General features: G+C 34.9%; 1 protein-coding gene across 10 annotated transcripts in view; it reads right to left on the reverse strand.

Moving 5' to 3' along the window:
• The window catches only part of LOC149800272 (kelch-like protein 5), a 295,329-nt gene that overhangs the window by 89,649 nt on the left and 180,159 nt on the right, over positions 1-25,521 (reverse strand). For 9 of the 10 annotated variants that reach the window (XM_089959849.1, XM_089959848.1, XM_089959851.1 and 6 more), the window contains one exon: positions 8,976-9,295. In XM_089959849.1, coding sequence (XP_089815975.1) covers positions 8,976-9,249 — 274 coding nt within the window. In that variant the 5' untranslated portion in view covers positions 9,250-9,295. Of the gene's footprint in view, positions 1-8,975; positions 9,296-19,650; positions 20,182-25,521 lie in introns of those variants that run through there. The other variant, XM_089959846.1, reaches the window with a different exon arrangement.

Raw genomic sequence — 25,521 nt, forward strand, 5'->3', positions numbered from 1 at the left:
GTCAATATAACTTAGGACCAACTATTCTGGTGAAAACCACATGTCAATATAACTTAGGACCAGCTAGTCTTCTGGTGAAAACCTCATGTCAATATAACTTAGGACCAACTGTTCTGGTGAAAGCCACATGTCAATATAACTTAGGACAACTATTATGGTGAAAACCTTATGTCAATATAACTTAGGACAAACTATTCTGGTGAAAACCTCATGTCAATATAACTTTCAATTCAGGATTTTCAAGATGGCTGTGATGGTGACCATTTTGGACATAGACCAGCCACTTCTCTACTGATATGACACATCCATTTCAAGACAGCCATTGTGGTGGCCATATCTGCCACATCCATTTCAAGACGGCCATTGTGGTTGCCATATTTGCCACATCCATTTCAAGATGGCCAATGTGGTGGCCATATCTGCCACATCCATTTCAAGATGGCCATTGTGGTGGCCATATTTGCCACATCCATTTCAAGACGGCCATTGTGGTGGCCATATTTGCCACATCCATTTCAAGACAGCCATTGTGGTGGCCATATTTGCCACATCCATTTCAAGACGGCCATTGTGGTGGCCATATCTGCCACATCCATTTCAAGACAGCCATTGTGGTGGCCATATTTGCCACATCCATTTCAAGACGGCCATTGTGGTGGCCATATCTGCCACATCCATTTCAAGACAGCCATTGTGGTGGCCATATCTGCCACATCCATTTCAAGACAGCCATTGTGGTGGCCATATTTGCCACATCCATTTCAAGATGGCCAATGTGGTGGCCATATCTGCCACATCCATTTCAAGACAGCCATTGTGGTGGCCATATTTGCCACATCCATTTCAAGACAGCCATTGTGGTGGCCATATTTGCCACATCCATTTCAAGACAGCCATTGTGGTGGCCATATCTGCCACATCCATTTCAAGACAGCCATTGTGGTGGCCATATTTGCCATCCAAACAGCACTATTTTCACTTAGGACTAACTAAGCTATGTAATGAATGGGTGAGTCAAGTTTTATGGCAACCTTCCACTTAATTTAGGATTGAGCAGTGATAACAAACTTGTGCTATCAGATGGATGGATGACTGACAACTGGATGGATGGTCAACAGACCATACCACAATCTCTTTTGGTCTCTGACCAGCAGAGCTAAAAATCACTCAGCAACATTCCATTTTCTTTGTGTTTTTACTAAGAACACACACACACACACACACAAGCACACACTGAGCTGCCAACAAGATTCTTGATTGTCAAATGCACAATGCATCTCAAACTGTAGGGACATATGATGTCATTAAAGGAACTTTAGATTTAGGTTGTTGTTGTTGTTGTGGGGTTTAACGCCATTTTTCAGCACGATAGGCTATACATGGCGGCCAGTATTAATGGTGGAGGAAGAACCCGGAAAACCCCGGAAAGAACCACCGACCCACGAGAAGCTACTGGCAAGCTTTCTCACATGCCCACATTGGCTGAATCTTAGACTCGAACCGCCGCAGACAGAGGTGACATGGCAGTGATCCGTAACGAAGAGCGCTTTAGACCACTCGGCCACTTAGATTTAGGTAACAGTACCCTAATTCAGGTAGGTAAAAAATGACTATATAAAAACATTTTGAGAAAACCAAATAATAAAGGCAATAAGTCTTGGAATAAATTCCTCAACTCAAACAAAAGTCTTAACTCTCTACTTAAATGTCCTAGAAAATGAGCAGATGTTACTGTTTCCTATTTTCAACACAATTTCCAAAGCCATCTCCAAGTTTTTGTGAAAAAAAATATGTACAGGCATTTCTACATTTGTCCTTTAAAATATTCATCATAAAAAGATTAAATCAACGTGGAAAATTTCTTTGGTTGCATGTGTAAACTAATGGGCCAACAACTTCTCAACAAATAACACTCCACCTGCATATGTTTAGTAAGCTAAGACATCTCAAGGAATTTTGAAAAGAATGTAAAGCTGTGCAAGAAATGTCCAGAGCTATAAGTTTTGTAACTAGTTTTGAAATATACTTTCCCAGCATCTCAAGAACTTCTAATAACCTAGAAGAGCAGGAATCTCTGCCTGTCGCTGATAATTAAGCCAGGAAATGTTCTCTTTTATGTGGTTCATTTAAGTTACAGACAAGTCCATATTCAGAAATCTGGAAAATTTATTCCCAATATTACAGACTTTTAATCAATGTATAATGAATGACAAAATATAATAATTCACATAAAATTCATTGATTCTTTTGCTATTGTGCTTATAAGGAGTATCATTTTAGTGCCCAATTCGGTTTTGTGGACAACCATTTAGTTTTCTTTAATGGACACTTTTGCAACATATCCTTCAATCAATCAACATTTAACCCATCTGAAGAGTGAAGATGACCACACCAACAAATACTGTAGTACCATATCATACATATCAAATCTGTTTCACACACTTGACTCTAATTGCCCCAGAACCACAGACTATCATGTGCTGATGTGCTCTTAAACATCAATCAATCATACCTAACAAAAAAAAACTTCACTTAAATCAATAAAAATGTTTTTACAATATTAATTAAGCACTGAAACCATATTATATCTGCCACTGTTTTGAAAAACAGTAAGTTACCTACTATGTAAATTGCACAAGACATTTTCCCATCTAAATGTATCATCACACTACTTATCAGCTAACATCTCCAAGAAACAAGCTGATAACAGCAGGCCTTTACACATGGTATCTGACTTTGAAAATATATGCCACACATAAATCAATTACACATTGAAAATGTACACCATAGGTTAATCAATTACAGACAGCAAGGCTCTCTGACAAGGAGTCCCAGAAGAAAGTATATGATCTAACAAGAAGTTATCTTATAATGAGAAGGGGGCTTCCACATATGGTATCTGACATCAGTAAAGTATCTCTCAAGTAAATCAAAATTCCTGACAGAACTCACTGTATTTAAATCTTAAAGATCATGAAGTATGGGATTTTATTCCTTGCTCATTTAATCTTATATGGGTGATCCTGCATTTAATACAGATGTGCAATCCATTTGTACAATTTTGCACATCCAGACTGAAACTAATTAGGTGTTTTCTCTTATGTTTTTGTGTCGATATTTTAAGATACACCAAACCAAACTTTTATAAATCAATTCATTTTGAATTTCGTTCACACCCTAAATCTACAACTATTTAGAAAGTGTAAAAGAAGGGGTATGTAAAAAAACACATACCAAACTACACTCAGGTTTTGTTTTGGACAGAGAAAAGAATTGATATACCTTATGAATACACGCGGCCCCATTGTATCCCTATACCATACCACACTATTTCTTTCCACTGACTTGGAACAAACTACATATATTCGTTTTGAGTAGTGTTCATGATGTATTATGGGTGAGATTGCTTTATTCAAGTATAACAGAAAAACATCCTCATGACGCAAGATGGTAAATTCAAGCACAACAGGAAAACGAAATTCATTCAGTTGCCAGAACCAAGGAAAGATGGGTGTCTTTCTTGTCTAATATGCAAGCCATCTAGAGTTTTGTCAAGGCATGTGATAAGGAATCGCAGGAAGTTGCTTTTCCATCTTTCAGTCCCCGTGATCTTAAACTCTAAATCCAAAATGAAGAGGTGTATTCCTCATATAACCATTTAAGATACTTGGTTACGATATCTGGTATACAAGTCAAATTACTGTGTGTAAAAAGTTGACCTTCCTTCAGTCACCATGACCCTAACCCTGTGACCTTTTGAACCCAAAATAAATAAGTTTCACTCTTGCTTCAAATGCATGCTACCTGTACTCACAAAGCTTGGTACTGGTTCATGGTGGAAACTTGAGTTATAGTGTTGAAATGAGATAGGAAACAAATGTACGGATTTCCCAACAGATGGAAATACTACTGGTAAACATTTAAAAAGGATATTTTATTGAAATATAAACTGCACTCTTTATTTTAAGAAAAGCAACCAATCCAAGATCTTCTCAGATGGATAATAATGGGATCCATTATTCTACATTCCAGATTGCACAGTAATCTATCTCAAAGTATAATAATTCAACAATGTAACAAACTGTAGATGTTAAGTAAAGCCATTACCAATATCCATTTTTTATATTATCTTTCCCCACCATTCCCCCACCAATCTCGAATCCCTATCCCACAGGCTGCAACCAAAACCTTGGTTGTCATTTACTTACTCATTCTATTAAGGCATCATATCATTCCCCATAAAGAGGCATAGAGGGAATTGAGGTTACAAGAATCTGTTTGAAGCCGCAAGTGAAACTGTCAGGGACAAATAATGGCGGACACAGATGTTTATGGGAAGTATCACATAGATTGTCTGTTTTCATAAACATTTGGAAACATATATTAAGTAAAATATTCCATTCTAAGAAAGCGAAGTCTAAATATTACATTAATGAAGACTCAGCATAAAAATGCAATTATGTAGGTCCCAAACGTATGGGACAATGCTATGATGTGGAAATCGACAAGTACTGAAAGGTCAGTTGTTTTCACCGATTTTTGTAAAAATATGGCAAAAAGCAGTGGAGCAAATACTATTTAACCAATGGCTGATGTTACTGCACAGATGTAGATAATTAATAAAGCCATAAATTTGCAGTCCTATCAATTGACTGTTGTAACGAAGCTAGAATGCGAGTGGATCATTCAGAAAACCCTGTTTCTAAAAACAGTGGATCCACATGATGGCCGTTTCAGTTTGGTTGGAAAGAAGGTTTTGGGTGGACTCGCATGATGGCAGTTTCAATCTGGTTGGAAAGAAGGTTTTGGGTGGACTCACATGATGGCTGTTTCAATTTGGTTGGAAAGAAGGTTTTGGGTGATTCATAACTGACTTTAATGCTTCAGTTTGTTATTTATTAATAGTTAGGGTAATGACCAGCAACAAAGAAACTGAGACGAACAATATGGCATGAAGACATGTGTGCCTTTGATCTCATGTACACGTTACAGGGTTGTTTAAAAAAAGTGTAATCTTTTTTCAACTACCATTTTATAGTGAACTTTCATTTTAAAAAAATTCTTGTTTAAGGGCACTTGACTAATCATTTTTACTAACTTGCATTTACAATACTGTGATCTAGTTACTTCTATCAGTTAAAATTCATTACAACGTATAGCTTCTACAGTAAGCTTTTATAAGTCATATGGCCTAAATATACTTCATGTGAGTATGATAATTTATTTACACATACAAAATGTGTTTATCATATACATACAACCCAGTTTCTACTTGAAAATAAAACAATGCAGATATGCATACTGAGGAATAGAGAACAAATTCAAACAAGATAATTACGCACATACATACATGCACAATATATATATATATATATATATATATATATATATATATATATATATATATATACACACACATACACTGTATCTTGCTTTGCTTTGCTTTTACTTCTCACTGTTGAGCTCTCACTTTTCCCTGTTCTGTCCAAAAGGAGAAGTCACTTCTCCTTAAAATTAAAGTCTAGCTTGACCCCTCTATCCTGACCACTGGTAATCTGATAGTAAAATATTCTCCTTGCACCCGTATGCAAGATGTGCATTTATAGTTCATCTCAATTCTGGTCCTCAAACAACAATCAACTGCAAGATCATAACTTCTACTCCAGATTCTATCATAAGATCGACACTGTATGAGACTGATACTGAATGTATTGTAAGATTGACACCTACTGTATAACAAAAATGACAATGTATGTTAAATCAATGCTTAGAAGAACAATAGTCCCTAAAAGGAACTGACACTCAACAGGTTAAAAAGAATTTCCAGGAATTCAAAAAAAAAACTTTCTTCTGTTTAAATGAAGAGTGTGGAAACCATCTTTTAGGACCAAATAAACATCATAACAATTCTTTTAATAAAAAACCTTTATTGATCAAATATCTATTCAGAAGGAGCAGCAATAAAAAGATTTCAAGATGTCTGCCATGGTGGCCATATTGGTCATCAGACTGATACCATTTTTATTTAGGACCAACTAGACATGCTAAAATGTTGTCAGTGAAAACCTCAAGTTGATATGAAAATCCAGCTGTCCTAGCAGTACCATTTTCATTTAGGACCAACCAGACCTTGGACAAGCATTTTTGAAGTTGCATGATAATCCTGCAAGTGATAACAAAATGGTCCTAATGGAAGGACATGCATTGGACCAAAGATAACTGGTCCTAATGGAAGGACATGCATTGGACCAAAGATAACTGGTCCTAATGGAAGGGCATGCATTGGACCAAAGATAACTGGTCCTAATGGAAGGACATGCATTGGACCAAAGATAACTGGTCCTAATGGAAGGACATGCATTGGACCAAAGATAACTGGTCCTAATGGAAGGACATGCATTGGACCAAAGATAACTGGTCCTAATGGAAGGACATGCATTGGACCAGAGATAACTGCTAACAGGCTTTCACAAAAGCTCTCCTGGTGTATGGCCTGTAGAGCTAGGAATTACTCTGCATAATATTCCCTAATTTTATCTAAGATGGGGAGCCATGAGTGTGTCCTTGGGAAAGGCACTTTGATAGCTCCCATTTCTCAGCATGATATACCCAATAATGTGTTATAAGGGCTGTAAAAACCAACAAACACAACAACAAAAATCTAACTCCAGCTTCAACAGGAATAGTAGTATTAGTTGTAGTAATAGTATATATTGTACTAGTAACTGTACCTAACTAAAATTGTGTTCATATAACATGGTTGTCTCCCACATACCTAAAATGACCTAAATGTAACAAATTTGACTTGGGTGTGAGGTTCAAATGGATATACAGTTCCGGGCAACACTCATTGCAATATCATGTTGGGGGCAAGGAAAAATTTATTTTTATGTAACTTTCTCAAGTTAAATTACTTTTTGTAACTTTCTAAAGTTAAATTACCATTTGGAACTTTCTCCCGTTATATTTTAATCGTAGCATCAACAGCAATTGTTTTTACTGTTGCTGCTGATGTTGACAAAGTTGTTGCCATTAGTAACATGAATAACCCCGATTTTCTGATGGTAGTAAAAGCAGTGGTGATAAATATTTTGTAAATATTTTCTGTTGCTCTCAAAGTAACTCAACTCTTCACCCTTTTCATAACACAGAATTATTATGTCAATAGAAAGCTCTAGACCCATGATAAAAAGATTTTCTAAATTATATTATTTAGCAGAGCAATTTTCACTTTCGGTGTTTTGCAATGACCACAAAGATCGATTATAAAATTATAACAGATAATTTTGACAAATACTGTGTGAAACCTGAACGATAAAGATGAAAAGAAAATCCCATGTTAGCACAGAAGGTTTATTGATGTATAAAACCCTTTCAAGTGTCAAGTTGTGAAGAGAATGGTAGGATTGTGTTACATCCATGAACTAACAAATGGTGCAATTTTGCAATTATACACCTGTCACAAAATTGACTCTAAAATAATGAACAAATGAACAGCAGAATAACAAGATTCTTAGATTCTAAATAAATGCCTCTATGTTAGAAAGGTTAATCTGTCACTGAAAATTATGTCATGATGACACAGAAAAAAAATGGAAGAACTGGGCAGTAAATATAATGAAATAATTGCATGATCTCTTGAAATAGAATGCTTAAAAGAAGGTTTACATTTATGAGACTTTGTTGGCAGGGGAACAATAATAAAGAAAATGAAAAAGGCTGACCTGTGTTTGCTAAATACTTATGTCCCCACTGACCTGCAGAAAAAACTTTCAAACCCTTAAGTCTACGAAGCTGAAAAAACTTGCAAAAAGATCTAAATGGCACAGAGGTCTAATAAAATTATTTACAAATGCACATAACTTTACACATACTCTTTTGCAAAGGGCAAGCAGTTTCAGGCATTAAAAAATTAATATGGTTTCACTTTTAAAAAAGTATATTTTCAAATGTCAGAAAAAACTTAGTCCAGAAAGTAACAAAATGTTACTGAGATACCAATGGAAATCCACATGCTCTTCAGCTTTTATGATTCTAGCGTGTAATGTAAATAAACTTAGGCAAAAAACTGAATCCAAGTCAGTGATGATGAAAGATGGGTGCCAGTGACCAACTTTTGTAATGAGGGTATAATAATCAAGTTGCATCCCTATCACGGAGTTTAATGATTTAAGGCATATCAGTAGGTATAATGGGTGTGAAAAGCCTATGTGGTCATAAGCCAAATGCAAAAATTTAACCTAAGTGAGTAAAATTGTAAATCACTATGAATTTTTGTTGCAAGAGTGTCGTACCAATAGACATGCATACAATGATCAAGAACTGGATGATTCTATCACAAATTGGCTGGAGAAACAAACTTCGAACACAAAATTGAACTAAAATGAGCAATGCATGAAATATGGGTCACAATGACTGACATTTGTGTGGAGGTGTAGTCTTAGTTAAGCTGCATCTACTCACCAAGTTTAATAAATTAGGTAAAACATCAGTATGTATACAGTGCGGAAAAATTAAACACAAAAACATAACCAAGAATGCACAAATTATGTACATGTACAAAGTCAGCCTCCTTAGCTCCTTTCCCAGGGGTATGTTCTATAAAAACCACTCCAAACTGTTGCCCAGTAATCAGAAAGAAAGAATGGTTGAGATGAGTCATGTAACATTTATGACAAGAGGCTTGACAGAATTAGAAACCGGACTAATACCACTTGAGACTGAGAGAATTTTGTTATTGAAGAAACCCAAAAGAAACATTGACACAATAAAAAGCTTCCAAAAATATTTAATTAGACAACAGTAACTGACAGATATGAACTTAAATGACAACTAAAAACCGCTACCATATAAATATTTCAGTTTAATGGGATATTCCAGATGGGACAATACTGCAAATTTATAAGAGATAGATTTTCCAACTGACAAGTTCGATCTCATTGCCAGAAATGTGTTATTTTACATTGGATACTAACCTGTGTAAGCAAAAGTGACAATGGCAGCTAAGGCATCTGGATCAACGTCTTTCATTTTTATTTCTTCCATGGAAGCTTCCCGTACATCATTTGTAAACATTGCTGCAAAGTAGTCTGAGGCAGCACTTAGCACTAGTCTGTGTGCGGGTATCCTTCGCTGCCCAGCAATTAGAACAACGTCACATAACTGTTTCTTGCCCATGTAGCTCTCCATTTTCTTCATCATCCTCTCAGCATGGTTCATAGAGTGGAAAGCATCCCCATACTCATCCATCTTGGGGGTGTTATTGTTGCCAGCATAGGTATGGTGGACAAGGTACCTGCATGAAGAAATAAAGATACATAAAAAATGGGCCAATTCATCTAGCTCAGGGTACTCAATATCAAACCAACCTAAGGGCTGCATGAAGGCATTTTTTTGACGGCCCATGGGCAGCACCACCTTGGTTATCTCTCACAACATGTTGTGATGCTTATCATTTTGCTGGGCCACAGGATACAGCTTGGCAGGCCACATGTTTGAAATACCTGATCTAGCTAGATTTCTTCTTGAAAACTTCTACAAAAATTAACAGCAACAAGAGAAATCAAAGAACAATTAACAAATATCTGACAAATGAAGAACTTTTGAAAACATTGGTATTTTCCACTTCTAGACCATCCAGACTAAGATAAATTTCTTCCTCTTCTTTCCATGCCTTTTTCTTCCTAAATAATTTGACTTTTTTTGTCACAAAAAACTAGTGAAACCTGCCTTAAAAGTCATTTATATAAAGTACACCTAGCCATTATGGACACTTTCAGGAATTAGGAAAAATCCATATACAGGTGTCTTCAATGTAAGTGGCATGAATACTGTCACATACAGTTTAAATGAATAGTGTCATATACAATAAAATGAATAGTGTCATATACAATAAAATGAATAGTGTCATATACAATAAATGAATAGTGTCATATACAATAAAATGAATAGTGTCATATACAATAAATGAATAGTGTCATATACAATAAATGAATAGTCACATACAATAAATGAATAGTGTCATATACAATACAATGAATAGTGTCACATACAATAAAATGAATAGTGTCATATACAATAAAATGAATAGTGTCATATACAATAAAATGAATAGTGTCATATACAATAAATGAATAGTGTCATATACAATAAAATGAATAGTGTCATATACAATAAATGAATAGTGTCATATACAATAAATGAATAGTGTCACATACAATAAATGAATAGTGTCATATACAATACAATGAATAGTGTCACATACAATAAAATGAATAGTGTCATATACAATAAATGAATAGTGTCATATACAATACAATGAATAGTGTCACATACAATAAAATGAATAGTGTCATATACAATAAAATGAATAGTGTCATATACAATAAATGAATAGTGTCATATACAATAAATGAATAGTGTCATATACAATAAAATGAATAGTGTCATATACAATAAATGAATAGTGTCATATACAATAAATGAAGTGTCACATACAATAAATGAATAGTGTCAGATACAATAAAATGAATAGTGTCACATACAATAAAATGAATAGTGTCATATACAATAAATGAATAGTGTCATATACAATAAAATGAATAGTGTCATATACAATAAAATGAATAGCGTCATATACAATAAATGAATAGTGTCATATACAATAAATGGTGTCATATACAATAAAATGAATAGTGTCATATACAATAAATGAATAGTGTCATATACAATAAAATGAATAGTGTCATATACAAAAAAACCTTTGTGTGCATATATTCTTCATAGTGATTCCAAAACTTCCTTCATATTCAAGTTTCATTTATAGAATGCTGTGTGCCAAATTTGGTTTAAATGCAACAAAGCGAGGTTAAGTCATGGTGCAGAAATCAGGGACCATAACTTCAGTAAATATTGGCAAGGAATGCTGGGAATCCAACTCACTCAAGGTCTCATCACTCTAAACATGTTTAAAATTTGGTTTAAATCCTTCAAAGGTTGGTTAGGTTCTCTAAAATCATGAGGACAAGCAATCTGGAGGCCAAAAATGCTTTCTATATCGAGCTTCTGCCATGGTGGGCTTGCCCAAAATAATCATAAGTAAAACCTGCTTTAGCAGACACCTTGATATAATGGATGTCTGTTAATATAGAACAATGTTTATTGGCACAATCTCTTAGATTTTTAATCTTGTATAGTAGAAACAGAGATCCTCACACTTGGGACATAAACCTAATTTATATGGGAGATAACTGGATGCAATTTTAACTTGTGACACTGGGATCAAGTCTGCAAGTACCCTTGACACTTGCACCCCACAGCTGAAGTCACCTGCACGCACAAAGTTGTCTTTTCAGGCTTAGTAAGTGAAATGAGTTACTGAGTGGGAGTCTCAAAAGTTTCCAAGTTATGACCCAATGGCCAAGTTCATGAGTAATGGGACTAACCCTTTGGTCAATGACCCAGTAGCTAAGTTGATGAATATTGGGACTGACCCCTCGGTCAATGTATAAATCCATCTATTCATGCTAAATAGGCATTTTTTAGTACAAGGTGTAAATCTCATTAATTTCCATGTCATGACCCTGGGGCAATGTCTCTTTGTTAACACTTGTAACTCGGATCACATATATTGACTGTAAGACAAACAAGATACCCAACTCAGGAGTGGTATAGTTTTTTTAATCATACCCAAGTCTCACCCCTAGGCAGCAATCAAAATTCTGATAGGGTTGGCAAATTCTACACCCATAGAGCTATCATTAACCCAAAGTGTACATGTCCAGCTCTAATACTGTTGGAGGTGTTGAAGGGCATTATACCTGTACGCATATGTATCAGTACATATGGACCGTGCTGTATTACAATATCCCTGGGCTTCTTTAAAAGGGTGGGGATAATAACAGACATCTGTCAACAGTGGCAAATGAAAACATTTTGGACCTTTTAATGTCCTTCATATGTAAACTTCAATGTATAAAATACAAATTATGGAGCATCCCCAAACTTTCCACAGTGGTAACAAGAACACTACATTGCACACCCACACTATTATTTCATTCTTCTCAATGCAGATAAGTGATTTTTTTTTTGCAGAAACCAATTTTCTTCCATACCCCAAATACATGTATAAACATTTAGATAGTTTGGACCAAGTCTATGATGTACAACAATGTCACTGTGCAAAAACCATTGTTCTTCTGTCACAATGATCTTTGACCCTTGACCTTTTGACCACAAAAGTAATTAGCTAGCTTCTTTGTATTTAACCCAAGTGCAAGCCATCCACAATGACTGGTAACTGTAGATAATGGAGAACTCAAAATATTTTACAGAAAACATTTTTCGTTCATTCAGTAATCTTGAGCTTTGACCCCAAAATCAACACCGTTCTTCCATGCCTGAAATGGATTAGCCATCCACAAATTTTGGCAATTTTATTATAGTGGACAACTTGCATTATAATGTCTGGAAAAGAAATTGGTAGCAGACAGTCAGACATAAAGCCAGATGTACAACATTGTAACACTTCACCTTCGGTTGGACATATAAAAGCACAAGCTGTAAAGATTTCCAATTAGCAGTTCAAACTGGAGCTACCACATTTTGGGCCATTTTCTACATCAATCCTATTTATCCATAACATTCAGTATTGTAGTGTCCCTCGCAGTTCTAAAGCAGCCATGATGTCAATCATATAAATCAAGACTATGTAAATCAAGATAAAATTAAAATTAAACTAAAATCCTCATTAAAACAATAATTGTCTTTATATTTGAATTTGCTGCATCATCACATTTTTATTTTTTATTTTGCAAAGTCTCTCTTCTAGTCATTGATCCATTTAAAAAATCCTATCGTCTCAGTCTCACACCTGCAAATCGTCTCAGTCTCACACCTGCAAATCTCTTAGTCCCTGCAAAACTTATACCTGCTCAATATGAATCGAAAACCAGGTTACCATACAAAAACCTACATCAATAGCCGAATGGGGAGGTGGAAACACATCATGGGAACAATACAGGTCTTTTACAGAATAGAAAAAAAGAAAGTTATAATGTTTGGAGAACATGTTAAAAGTGTCAGTTTCCTTAGATTACAAAATCATGAATTGGGGAGTTGTTAAATAAGGTGTTTCTATGTGCACACCTTATCTTCTTGACAAAATGCAGTTACACAATGATAAATAGCAGATCCATGTTATTGTAGCACTCCCCCAAGCATGTCAATACACAACACATCTTAAACATTTAACCAGACACCAATGTTTATCAATTAGACTTGATTAATCTGTATTATACACTTTCCAGCATGACGAGACGTCTATTGCTCACACCCAGGTGGCAATAAAATTGATTCTTTGAGATGGTTCTGACTACACATACTAGGATTTGTATATATCAAAAAATAATAGTGTGTCATGTCAGTGATGATGATTCACAGTAACCCGATTTAGAAGCAAGAAATTAAATCTTAAATATAATCTGTGCTTACTGTTTTTCAAATAAGTTTCCACCCCCACATCCCAATTATTTGGACATTTCAAGCAACTATTGAGCAAGTACCCCACCCCAAATGTGTCAAGTATGAAGATCACTATGTCAATATTGTACGTACTCAAATCAAAGTCAAATCTAATAGCAAACAACATGGGCCCTGATTGGCCATCATAAAATGTGCCACCACATTAAGGATTATGTTATTTGTTCAACTGATTACTCCTAACATACAGCACAGACCCTGATCTGCCGGAACATAATGTGATAGTAAATCTGGGTCTGTGCAGATTGCAATTTGATTTAACTTTACACCAGCTAAGTAAAATTTTCCTTCAAGGTAGGTTACTTTTAGATGGGATGAAATATTCAAATTTGAGAAAACGAGTACATGTGCATGTGTTATATGAAATTGGCATATAAAGAGAGGAACTACTGTAAAGAAATATATAAAAGATCTTGTACTCGCAAAATAAACTTAAATCATTGGTTTTTTTTAATCCTTTATAGTTGATTGCAAGTCAGGTCCAAATGAAAATAACATAGATCCTGATACACCAACACTTACAATTGCATGTTCTACACATTAATCCAAGTCCTTTTGTTTGTTCTACTGATTACTCTCACCAAAGTGCACAGACCCAGATCAACCAGTGCATTATGGGAACAGAAGATTTGGGTCAAAGCATATTGTAGTTGAATCAGTTTTGTTTGCAAGTCTATAGAATAACTTCAACAATTACTTTTGAAATGGGTCCTAAAATGTGCACAGAAACTGTACATGACATTATAACTAGAAGACTGGTTTATTATTTCTTCTGTTCACAAAACACTGATGACATTCACAAGCGTACACACAGAACCTGGTACTTTTATTGCTATCAAAATGGAATGTTTTGTCAGTACACTGTATATCATTTAATTAAGGAAACCATTGTGAACTCCAATACAAAATTCTTTTTTAAAAATTCCTGCAAACAAATATTTTATCTCTGCAACAGAAAATCCAGAAGTTTTAAAAATTTTGTACATAGTGAAATTGCAACAATGAAATGGACATGTTTAGATTACATTGGATCATACTTCCTGAGGGCTGCTACAAATATGATATATTAGTAGCATACCTTACAATGTAATCTAAGCATATTCACCTGAGTGTTTTTCCCCCATTTACAAGTCTGGCGGCAAATAACTACAGACCCATATCAATCTTACCATCTCTGTCCAAACTATTTGAAACACATGAGCATTACAATCTTTCGATGTACCAATAAAGCTATAATTTAATTCACTAAAACCAATTAGGGTTCAGAGAAAACCACTCCTGTAAGACAGCCTTAGTCTCCATGACCGATGGATTACTGACTTAAATCATGGATAACTGGTTATATCCATACCAGCAGATCCCAGAAAACCTTTTGACCTTGTCGATCATGGTATTCTTATCAATAAATGAACATTTTTTAATGTGACAATTCAACAATTGCTTGATTTACATGATATCTAACAACGAAAAAACAGTGTGTCCAAATAATTGGCAGTTTTTTCTAAAGAAGAACTACATATGGAGACTATCACGGGTTAATCCTGGAACCAGTCATGTGGAGTATCATAGGGGTAAATCCTGGAACCATTCATGTGGAGTATCAGAGGTAAATTCTGGAACCAGTCATGTGGAGTATCAGAGGTAAATTCTGGAACCAGTCATGTGGAGTATCATAGGGGTAAATCATGGAAACAGTCATGTGGAGTATCAGAGGTAAATTCTGGAACCAGTCATGTGGAGTATCATAGGGGTAAATCCTGGAAACAGTCGTCTTTCTCATTTTCATAAATGATATGCCACTGAAACTGCTCCGGTGGCTGAGTGGTTAGCATCCACCTCGGATGTGGTAGATTGTGGGTTCAATCCCCGGCTGAGTCATACCAAAGACTTGCAAACAAAATGGTATTAACAGCTGCCTCGCTTGGCACTCAGCATTAAGAAGACAGTGTTAGGACTGGTCTGCCTGGAGTCAGGATAATGTGACCGGGTTGGGGGGACACGTCTATGGCATGATGCCCCAGTGCTAGACATCACATTAAACTGCCACACTGCAGACATCGTAGCAGTGTGACTGAAAAGTTGTTAAAGCTACAATAAAAATCCAAATCACATAAACACACACTGCCGCTGAAAATTGGCAACTATGTTTCATGTACACAGATGACAAAACTCTATCAAATTTCAAACAGCTACAATCAAAGAGATCTCCCTTACTTAGCATGAAAGTAAATGCAGGCAATACTAAGTATTAATGATTACAATTTCCACCAACTAAAAGATAGCAAAATTGGAAAATAACAATTTGAATCTTAAGTGGAATGAAATTTGCCTAGAAATGGTGACTCATGACATCCTTGGGGGGATGATGGTTCCGAACAGTTTGCAATGAAATGAACATATTCAAGTCATGCGTCATAAAGTTAATTTGTGTATGCAATTATTTATTATATGGTTATAAGCCTATATCGATCAATTAAACATAGGTTAATGTATTACAAAATATATATACAACTATATCAAAACTACTGTTATGTTTTCTGGGGAAACACTTCTAGCAAGAATATTTGTAAATTATTTGCTTGTAAGAAAGAGCTTATGAAAATGTTTATGAATACTTTTGAGAAACGCGAGATTTGTGCATAAAGTTTCAAACAATATGGCCCCATTATATCTCAATAAACTATTTCATGCTATAAAAAAAAACAAGGCAACACTCCCAATTAGGATCAATTTCAGCCAACTACCTTTCCATTCAAATCAAGAACTTTTTATGAAAAGAAATTAGAGAAAGTATAAAAACAAATCCATTTATTATTATCATTATTAATTATTATCATTATTATTATTTATTATTATTATTAATAAAAAAGAAACAAGCTAAATATAGACATTAATCTCTTTTGAATGTAATATTTCATTTTCAACAAGCAACATTATCTATTTTTGCCACAAACAATATTTCTAAGAATGTATGCTCTGGTTCTGAGGCAAAATACTTTGTCAAGGATACTCTATGCAGACCACTGGCACTGAGATTTGAACCCATGACCTAATGGCTAAAAACTGAACACTCTACCAACTGACCCATTCCATTTCTCAAATAACAGTTAGCTACCAGTTACTGTTTCATGCTCTTTTGTATCTTTTCACATTACCATTTCAATGCATCAATTTAAAAAGTTAAAATTAACTATCAACATTAAATCATTGTACACTGTGCTTTTTATCTTTGTGGTGTTTTCACTTTCCAAAGTTCATAGCTGGTTTGAAAATGATGATAAAGTAAGAATCTACTTTTCAATGAAGATAAACTTGTAAAAGGTGATATGACTATAGGTATCATCTATCCCACCAATAGTACACTGAAACAAATAGTGTACTACACATCTGAGTATTATACCATAACAAATAGTTCACAACACGCCCGAGTGGTACACCACAACAAATAGTGTAACACACCGGACAGCACACAATAAAAAATAGTGTACAACACAAGAATAGTTTGTTATGATTACAATGTTTGTAAGCAGGAAAGCGTTTACAGATTTGTCCATAACCCTTAAGCTTTCTCTGTGTATCATCCCCCAAAAAGAAAAGCAAAATCCTAAATCATCCTCAATTTTTTTTTCTCCTAAATTTGCTGGTGCATCACAACAAATGTCCCATGGCTACAGTATTACTCTCAATATAATCACAAACTCTGATGATTTTAGCACTAACAGTGCTTGAGAAATTAACTTCAATACAAACTTAAACCCAAATCAATGAAACCTGAAATATGCTACAGTGACCTACATTTGGAGAAAAACGAATATAGTACATCCTGCAACCAAATTTTAGAATTCTAGTACAGAATGTACATGTATGCAAGGGTGCCAAAAAACTTGTATGGTAATGAGCTAAATGAAAACACTAAACCAATACATTTGCTTCTTTGGCCCCTCCCTAGGGGACTGGTGCATTGAAACCTCTTTCAGAATGGAATCAGGACCAAAGAAGAAAGCAATGATGAAAAATGCAATTACATATATGCTTAAAATGTGCAGATGTCAATGCATCATTGCAAATAATGCATCATGGCAACCAATGCATCACTTCTTACTGTGAAGTCTATAAAATTATATAGACTGGTGTTTGCCATCTATATGCCTAAACAATGTAAACACAAATATCTCAACATTTCTTTTAATAGTTTCCTTCATGACGTTCTGGTCACTTGATTTAATCTTTATCATCCATCAAGGTCTTAATGTCTAAACAGTTGATCTGTATAATCAATTAGTCATGAAAGCTACATGGGGTCAACTGGTACAGAGGGGATCAACTCAGGTACAGAGAAATTATTATACCAAGTCACTCAGCTATGAAGAACCTACAACATGAGCCACCATCCATCCCCCTGAACTTGCTACATGCTCAGGATTTGAATAAAACTACAGACTATATATTTTCAAGCCGACTTTATTTCATGAACTTTCCAAGTTACAAAGTTATAACTTACCAACAAAATTGCATTCACTTAAATTTTCTAGTGAAAAGTTGGGTAGGGTGGTGCAATGTAAGAAAGGAGAAAGGTGATTTACCTAGCCACTTTTACTTTACACCCAACTATTTTACAACAATACAAAACAAACTGCATCCATGTTTTGGGGAGGTGCCCCAAACTGCATTCATGTTTGGGGAGGTCCCCCAAACAAAACCACTCACATACTTTGGCAACTCACTCTCCAACTTTAAATCTAGGTGGCCAAGTGTTCTAAGGCAGATCACTCAGAAATCTCACACGAGGGTGAGAAGGCTTGCCAGTAGCTTCCAGTGGGTTGGTGGTTCTTCCCAGGCTCTTCCTCCGCCAAATATACTATTCACCATGTATTGCCTAACGTGTGCTGAAAAATGGCTTAAAGCTCACAAAACTAAACATACAATGTGTCAAGGAAATCTGGGTATCCGAAGAAAGACACATAACCTAAGAAAGGACCAAATCCTTAAAAAGTCAAACAATTTTTTTTTTTATTTCAACATCTTGAAATAAACTGTTAGATCATCATCACAGAATGCATACCAGCATATATAAAGTAAATTTTATGGCACCTCATTACAATAATAATGGTTTCGTGGTGCCAACTGAAGATAAAGCTCGACAAATGTAAAATCAACTGCACAAAAAATGTTGGTTGATAAGCCTTTCCAAGTAAATAAAAATTCTAAATAAATGTAAACATAAACAACAAGATAAAACACACACACACACACACACACACACACACACACACAAAACGCATGCCAAAGTACATAAAAAAATTATACCGCGACTAGTAGCGTCTGGGGTCGACAGCTGGAGGATGAAGTCAAACTTTCGTGGCGAAGCATGAATTACTTACTTTATTGTCACAATTAACAAACACTGACACAGTGCATTCCAATTAATGTCAAAATAATCTGAGCAACTCATGATTCCGATCAATAACAAAACCAATTTTGCAACTCATAATGACATAAATTATGTACATACAAACACAAAAATATAACAGAAAAACAAAATTCCAGCTTTTATCATTTAATTTTATGACAGCACCACAGCGACGCCTTTACTGCACACTGATTACTGTATAATGTTAAATCATCGTGACATTCAAATATGGGGGGGGGGGGGGGGGTATTGCCTGTATGTTTGTATGTCACAAAGAACCAAGTAATGAACACTTGTTAACACTTTTTCGTATTTCTATTTCACACATAAACGTAACAGGAACACTTGTTTACACTACAGAAGTAATTAGTTGCTGTCATCTGCTTTGAAGACTCCGACAATTTAGTTGAACTTACAACAGAACAGACACACTGAATTTCAGAGAAACGGCCATCAAATGTAGTGATAAACAACGATGGTATATATCAATGTACGATATTAATAATACACCCGTTTCATCAATGGCAAATGATTTGTGTAGAATAAAATCTTTGAATGTAACTTGCTTGGAAATTATTAACAGTTCAAATTAGTTTTCCCCAACAAAAAAAATGTGTGTGTGTGTGTGTGTGTGCCTGTGTGTGTGGTTTCCTTTTGAGACATATTTCCCAAACGTAAAAGATTCCTTTTTGAAATACTACCTATAATACTGTTTAGACATCCTCTTTTTCTTCCAAAGCTTCATGGATAAAGCATCCGTCAACTTGCGGAGTCCACTACAAAGGCTGCTATCTCCATTTGTGACACTCATCAATCTACTCTTTTATCTGAATCATTCAACACAAACTTCAGAGCATCACACAATAACAAATCTGCAGCTGATCAAAGCTCTAGCCAACACAGGTAAAACATTACAATCTCCTTTTCTTTCACAGTATCCTTGAATTAATACATATCTACACTGGATTAAAAAACCAACACTCCTAAAGCCAGATGAAAACTTTTCTACATAAAACAATTTTTCTTCCTTCAATACATTTTATACTTCGCGACACGGATTACATTTTACTACAAGTGCAGCATACCACGCAAGTTCTCAGCTGACTTGAAAATGATTATTATTGAATGCTGCTTATATTTAGTGGGATGAGACACCTTGAAACACGTGACTGCATGGCTTTGTGACAGCCAGCCGACACAAAGAAGCAAGCAGTTATGCTAATTACATTCAGCTGATAGTGTTGTTATTACTGAACCAGGCAATCTAAGCAACAGTGTAACCATTTTCTCCAACTCCTCAGTGTTCAGTCTTGGCAGAATTTTCCCATCCCCGACACAGCACTCAGCTGGGAATTTGAGAGAAGCCTAATGCACCGTGCCTGAGACAAGGAAATGGAAGAGTCAAAAGGTTTTCCTTATTCAAGACTCTCAAGTTTCTAGTGATATGATAGTTAGGTCAAAATGAAATGAAGATCATGCATTTTTCAGTTTATGTTTACAGCCCTGGTTAAATCAATATTGTTAATTTTTCATAAATCTCAAAGGATGCCACTGTGGCTCAGATCTGAATCCTGCCCAAATCAGCCAAGGTCAGTTGCCAGTGTGTCCCTGGTTAAGGTTCTGCACTCCCACCACCTCTACACTAGTCTTTTATGTACTAATGTGCGAATGACCCAACCAGTCAACCAATTAATATATCAATTGTGCTCAATTCTATGAAAGATCCATTGAAAGAAAGGAAGAAAAAAAAAACATCAGATATAAATATGAACAAGGTCTGCAAATTTTAACCTTATTTCAAACAGTCAAAATTATGATTCTTATCTTTTTCAGTTTCTTTCCTACCCCCAGAAGTTTATTGTGAATTTTCAAAGCTTACTCATTGTTATATTTCTTAAAATACAACCAATAATGCCACCTGGTTTTCACATTATAATTGCAATTTTTTTTTATCTATCCAGTCCTCAAGGCCAGTGCTAAATTGTCATTCTTTTAATGTTTATTCAATCACAATGACTAACACGTATATAACAGGAATCCCAACTACATGCTACACAGACCCCCATCTGACACTGTAAAGTGCCCCAGCAAATCTGGGTCTATGCAGTTTGCCAGGACTGATCAGTAGAACAACAGCATAATCCTGATCAACTGGCCTATTATGTGAGAGCATATCAGGGTCTATGTTGTTTGCAGTTTACTCAGACTTGTGGGTAAGTAAGGCAGAAATTACTGGGATTAAATATCTGATTAAAACTAAGATCTGGTCATAACTGAGATCTCGCAGACAGTGTGATTAAAGGTAATATTTTGGTGACAATTTAGAATTCCCGATTCACTTATTTTCAGTAAGTGTGTGTGTGAGATTTAGGTTTTTAACGTAGCTTTAAAAAAAATTCAGTCATACTGCTACGATGTCTATAGTGTGGCAGTTTAAAGTGATGTCTAGCACTGGGGCATCATGCTCCAGACATGCAGCATGATGTCCCACCCAGTCACATTATGCTGACACCAGGCCGACCAGTCCTAACACTAACCTCTTAATGCTGAGCGCCAAGCAAGGCAGCTGTTAGTACCATTTTTAAAAGTCTTTGGTATGATTCAGCCAGGATCAAACCCACGACCTCCTGCATCCAAGGCGGACGCTCTAACCACTAGGCCACCGGAGTGGTTTATTTTTTCAGTAAGCTGTCACATAAAGTGCATGATATTGTTAGTAACAGTGTGTTCGGAATTATAGTTTTTAAAATATGAATGCTGTACGATGCTGTTGTGTATCGTTATGCACCTAAGATAAAAATTCAGCTCTCTACTGATAAACCATTATTACAACAATATTTGATCTTATTTTACATTATTGAGAATTATACACTGATTTCATCTTGGAAAATGTTTTAGTCTTCGTCACTAAATTATGGATATTACAGTTTTATTCAACTAGTGCCGAATGTTACAAGACGGCATGCACAATGATAGATGGTACTCAATGACATAAAATATGACGATAATCAATGGTACTATAAGGAGATCTTGATTTTAAGATGACTGAATTATTGGGGAGCTACCCCACCTAGTGAATGGAGCAATTCTCCTTTTTCCTCTTAACTAGAGGTCAAGTTTTTAAATACCTTAAACTCTCATATCTTCACCACAGGGGGGCCATAATTTGGAATAGTAACATACGGCTGAACAATGTGAACCACAAAAGTCTAGCTAAAATTTTTGTTGTGCAACTATAATGTCCTTAAATAACAAAATAATATAGGGCATATCAAAATAATGTAGGGATATCAAAATAATATAGGGTATACCAAAATAATGTAGGGTAATATCAAAATAATGTATGGTATATCAAAATAATGTAGGGTAATATCAAAATAATGTAGGGTAATATCAAAATAATGTAGGGTATATCAAAATAATGTAGGGTATACCAAAATAATGTAGGGTAATATCAAAATAATGTAGGGTATATCAAAATAATGTAGGGTAATATCAAAATAAAGTAGGGTATATCAAAATAATGTAGGGTATATCAAAATAATGTAATGCATATCAATACTGAACCAAAATTAGTTGTATAATTCTTACAACATATGAACCCTGTTTGTTAATTCCCAGGAACTCGAATGAAATAGTCTTAGCTGAACATTAAGAAAGAAAGAAATTAGGAGATAATAGTTTATTTAGGGTTCTCTTCAATTTGAAGACTTAAAACTTGGGATGCATTTATAATTCATAACATTTTTAAAGAAGAGATAATTTATCACTGAAGCAATTACAGCAACCAATCTCACTGATAATTTACTGTATCACTCATTCATTTTCTGCCCATAAAACAATACTGGAAGCTTTTAAAGGCTCCATCACTGTTCCAGCACACTCATAGAGTCTATCTAGTTGCCATCCCAGCAGTATGCATCACATATTTGTTCATTAAGCTTAAAAATCTTGAATGGAAATCTTTGGACTGATTTACAGCTGTAATTTAAATTCTTCAAAAGCATATAATACACATCTCTTCAGTTAGAAAAAAGGTTACAAGTTAACATAAATGGTGAAAAACCAAGGTTATATGACAAAGGAAATAAGAAACCAGTGTGAAGAAAGAAAGAAAGAAACAAACAAACAAACAAAGAAAAGAAAAGAAGTGAAATGATATGCTCTCACTCTTAATTAAGATCTATGTGCCTTGTAAAACTTGTGACAAAATGTTAAAGGGTTATTTTTCATTCATGTAAAAAAAAAACCCAACAAAATGAAGCAAAATTTGTAACTTGATTTCTTATCACACCAGTTCATGCATAAAAAAATACAATACTAGATTCCTGATGTATGAACAGTATTGATAAGTAGAATTTAATATGCCAATAAAAGTAAAGGAACTTGCCAACCCTCAGGTTCTGCCTACAATGGGTAATTAACATTGCAACAATACAACAGCAACAAAAAAATTGAGAAAAGAAATATACATAACAAGTTACTGGAATCCCCAAAATGAAAAACATTCAAAACAACTTTTTTCCAAGAACTAAAATCTGTATTACTCGACCAAGCAATTACATCTAGTTTATGAGAATTTCAATTTTCAAAGAAAGGGCTTTTCCAAAAGATAAGAAACTGTTAAGACCTCAAAAAAAATATGCAAAATTTTGATAAAATCATGTCAGATGTTAATGGCGATAAGCTCATTCAAGAGTACAATAGCTGCTTACTCTTGTGTCTGACAAGTCCACTTAACTGTCAAGCAGGAAATGGTTTTCTTGGGGTTTTTAAAATTCTTTGCACACAGACAAAACTATTACAGAAATGTGCTTACAGCTTTACAGAAAGAAAAAAAAGTGCTTCAGAGAAAAACCTACAAAATCTGAGATTCCCAAATGGTCAATTTTAGGACCTAAACAATAGGGGGAAAATCCCTCTTTCATTTGAAAATAGGGATGAATTTTCCAAATACAGAAGGGATTTAATTAACAAATATAGGTATGGGCTGAAAATACAATGTACAAATTTTATGTATATTGTTGATTTTGTTGGGTGTGATTTTAAATGTTAGAATGGTGCTTGCACTTGCATATCCCAGAATAGACTCTGAAGCATTCTGAAAATTAAGATCTTGCTAATAACTAAGACCTGATGCATGATTTAATATAATGGTACCTACAAACTGGGAACTTTCTTTTCATCATTCCAGGAAAGAATTTACCATCTTGTAATCAAACTCAATTCCTGTTTATCATTACCGATCTTACACCATACAAAAGCCTATACTGTACCAAGGTTTTCGAACCTAGCATGTGAATTTTTAGTTACTTTCAAGTGTAAATAACAAAACCTGAAATCTTGTATTGATTATAAATTCAAAATTAGCCAAATGGTTAAAAGATAATATGCCAAGTTTTATTTCCCTCTGTGCAGATGACAGCTCTTGAAATTAATTAAGGCAGACATTAGCTTCCCAACATGCATGAGGAGCAGCCTCAAATTTCATGTTCAGAATTCAAAACAGGCAGATCCGGGTTGGCATGGTTTAGTGGTTTCAGCACATTGGCACACTAAAGGTTTTATTATGCCATGGTAGGAGGAGGTAAAGTGCCTTACCCAAGGGCACATCCTGGCAGAGGATCCAAGCTAATCAGATGGTGGTGATATTTGAAGGCCATCAATTCACAAAACAAATATGACGAAACTATCAAACAATTGCCGTAAAGAAGGTTGAACCAGAAACATAATTCAAGCAGTAAAAAAACATTCGAAATGTTTCTTTTTTAAATTTCATGTGATAATATTATGCATTCATGTGATAGTTTCATTTTATCAATTTCATTCTCTTTTTCAATCATCACTCACCTGTTCGATAATTGGAAGGATATCCTGCATGGCCTTGGAATTTAAGATCTTCCCAAGCTATATAATTTATTTTGAAGAAATGTCTTGAATATTTGTTTACAAAAATTCAAACCTACAATATACAAGCATATTTCAAATTCAAATGCAACCAAATTAAACAGTCAGTCAAGCAATATCATTTAAGAAAAATAAAATTCAAACCCATTTATTAAGGTTCATTTTCACACACAATGAACCTGTGGAATTTCTTTTGCCAATAATTTACATCCATGCTTAAATTTGCTCTGAAATGCTTTTTAACCTTGAAAGCCAAGAAAAACAATCTACTTATCCTCATGTACATGTCTAACATGCAAACACTACAGACACTGATCTGTCACTGCATAATGTGCTACCAAATCAGGGTCAATTATGTATGTAGATTCTGTTCATGCATACAGCATAGACCCTGATATATTATCAAGTAATGTGCCATCAGATCAGGGTCTATTATGCTTGGTGACTTTGCTCATATTAATATCATAGAACCTGATCTATCACTGCAGATTATGCCAGCAGATCAGTCTCTTATGTTTGATGAGTCCACTCATATTAACAGCATAGAACCTGATCTGTCATCACATGTGCCATCAGATCAGGTTCTATTATGTTTAATGACTTTGCTCATATTAACAGCATAGACTCTGTCATTGCACAATGCGCCAGCAGACTAGGGTCTATTA

This window comes from Sinohyriopsis cumingii, chromosome 5 (genome assembly GCF_028554795.1).
Source record: "Sinohyriopsis cumingii isolate HCF-2022 chromosome 5, ASM2855479v2, whole genome shotgun sequence".
NCBI classification, from domain to species: domain Eukaryota; kingdom Metazoa; phylum Mollusca; class Bivalvia; order Unionida; family Unionidae; genus Sinohyriopsis; species Sinohyriopsis cumingii.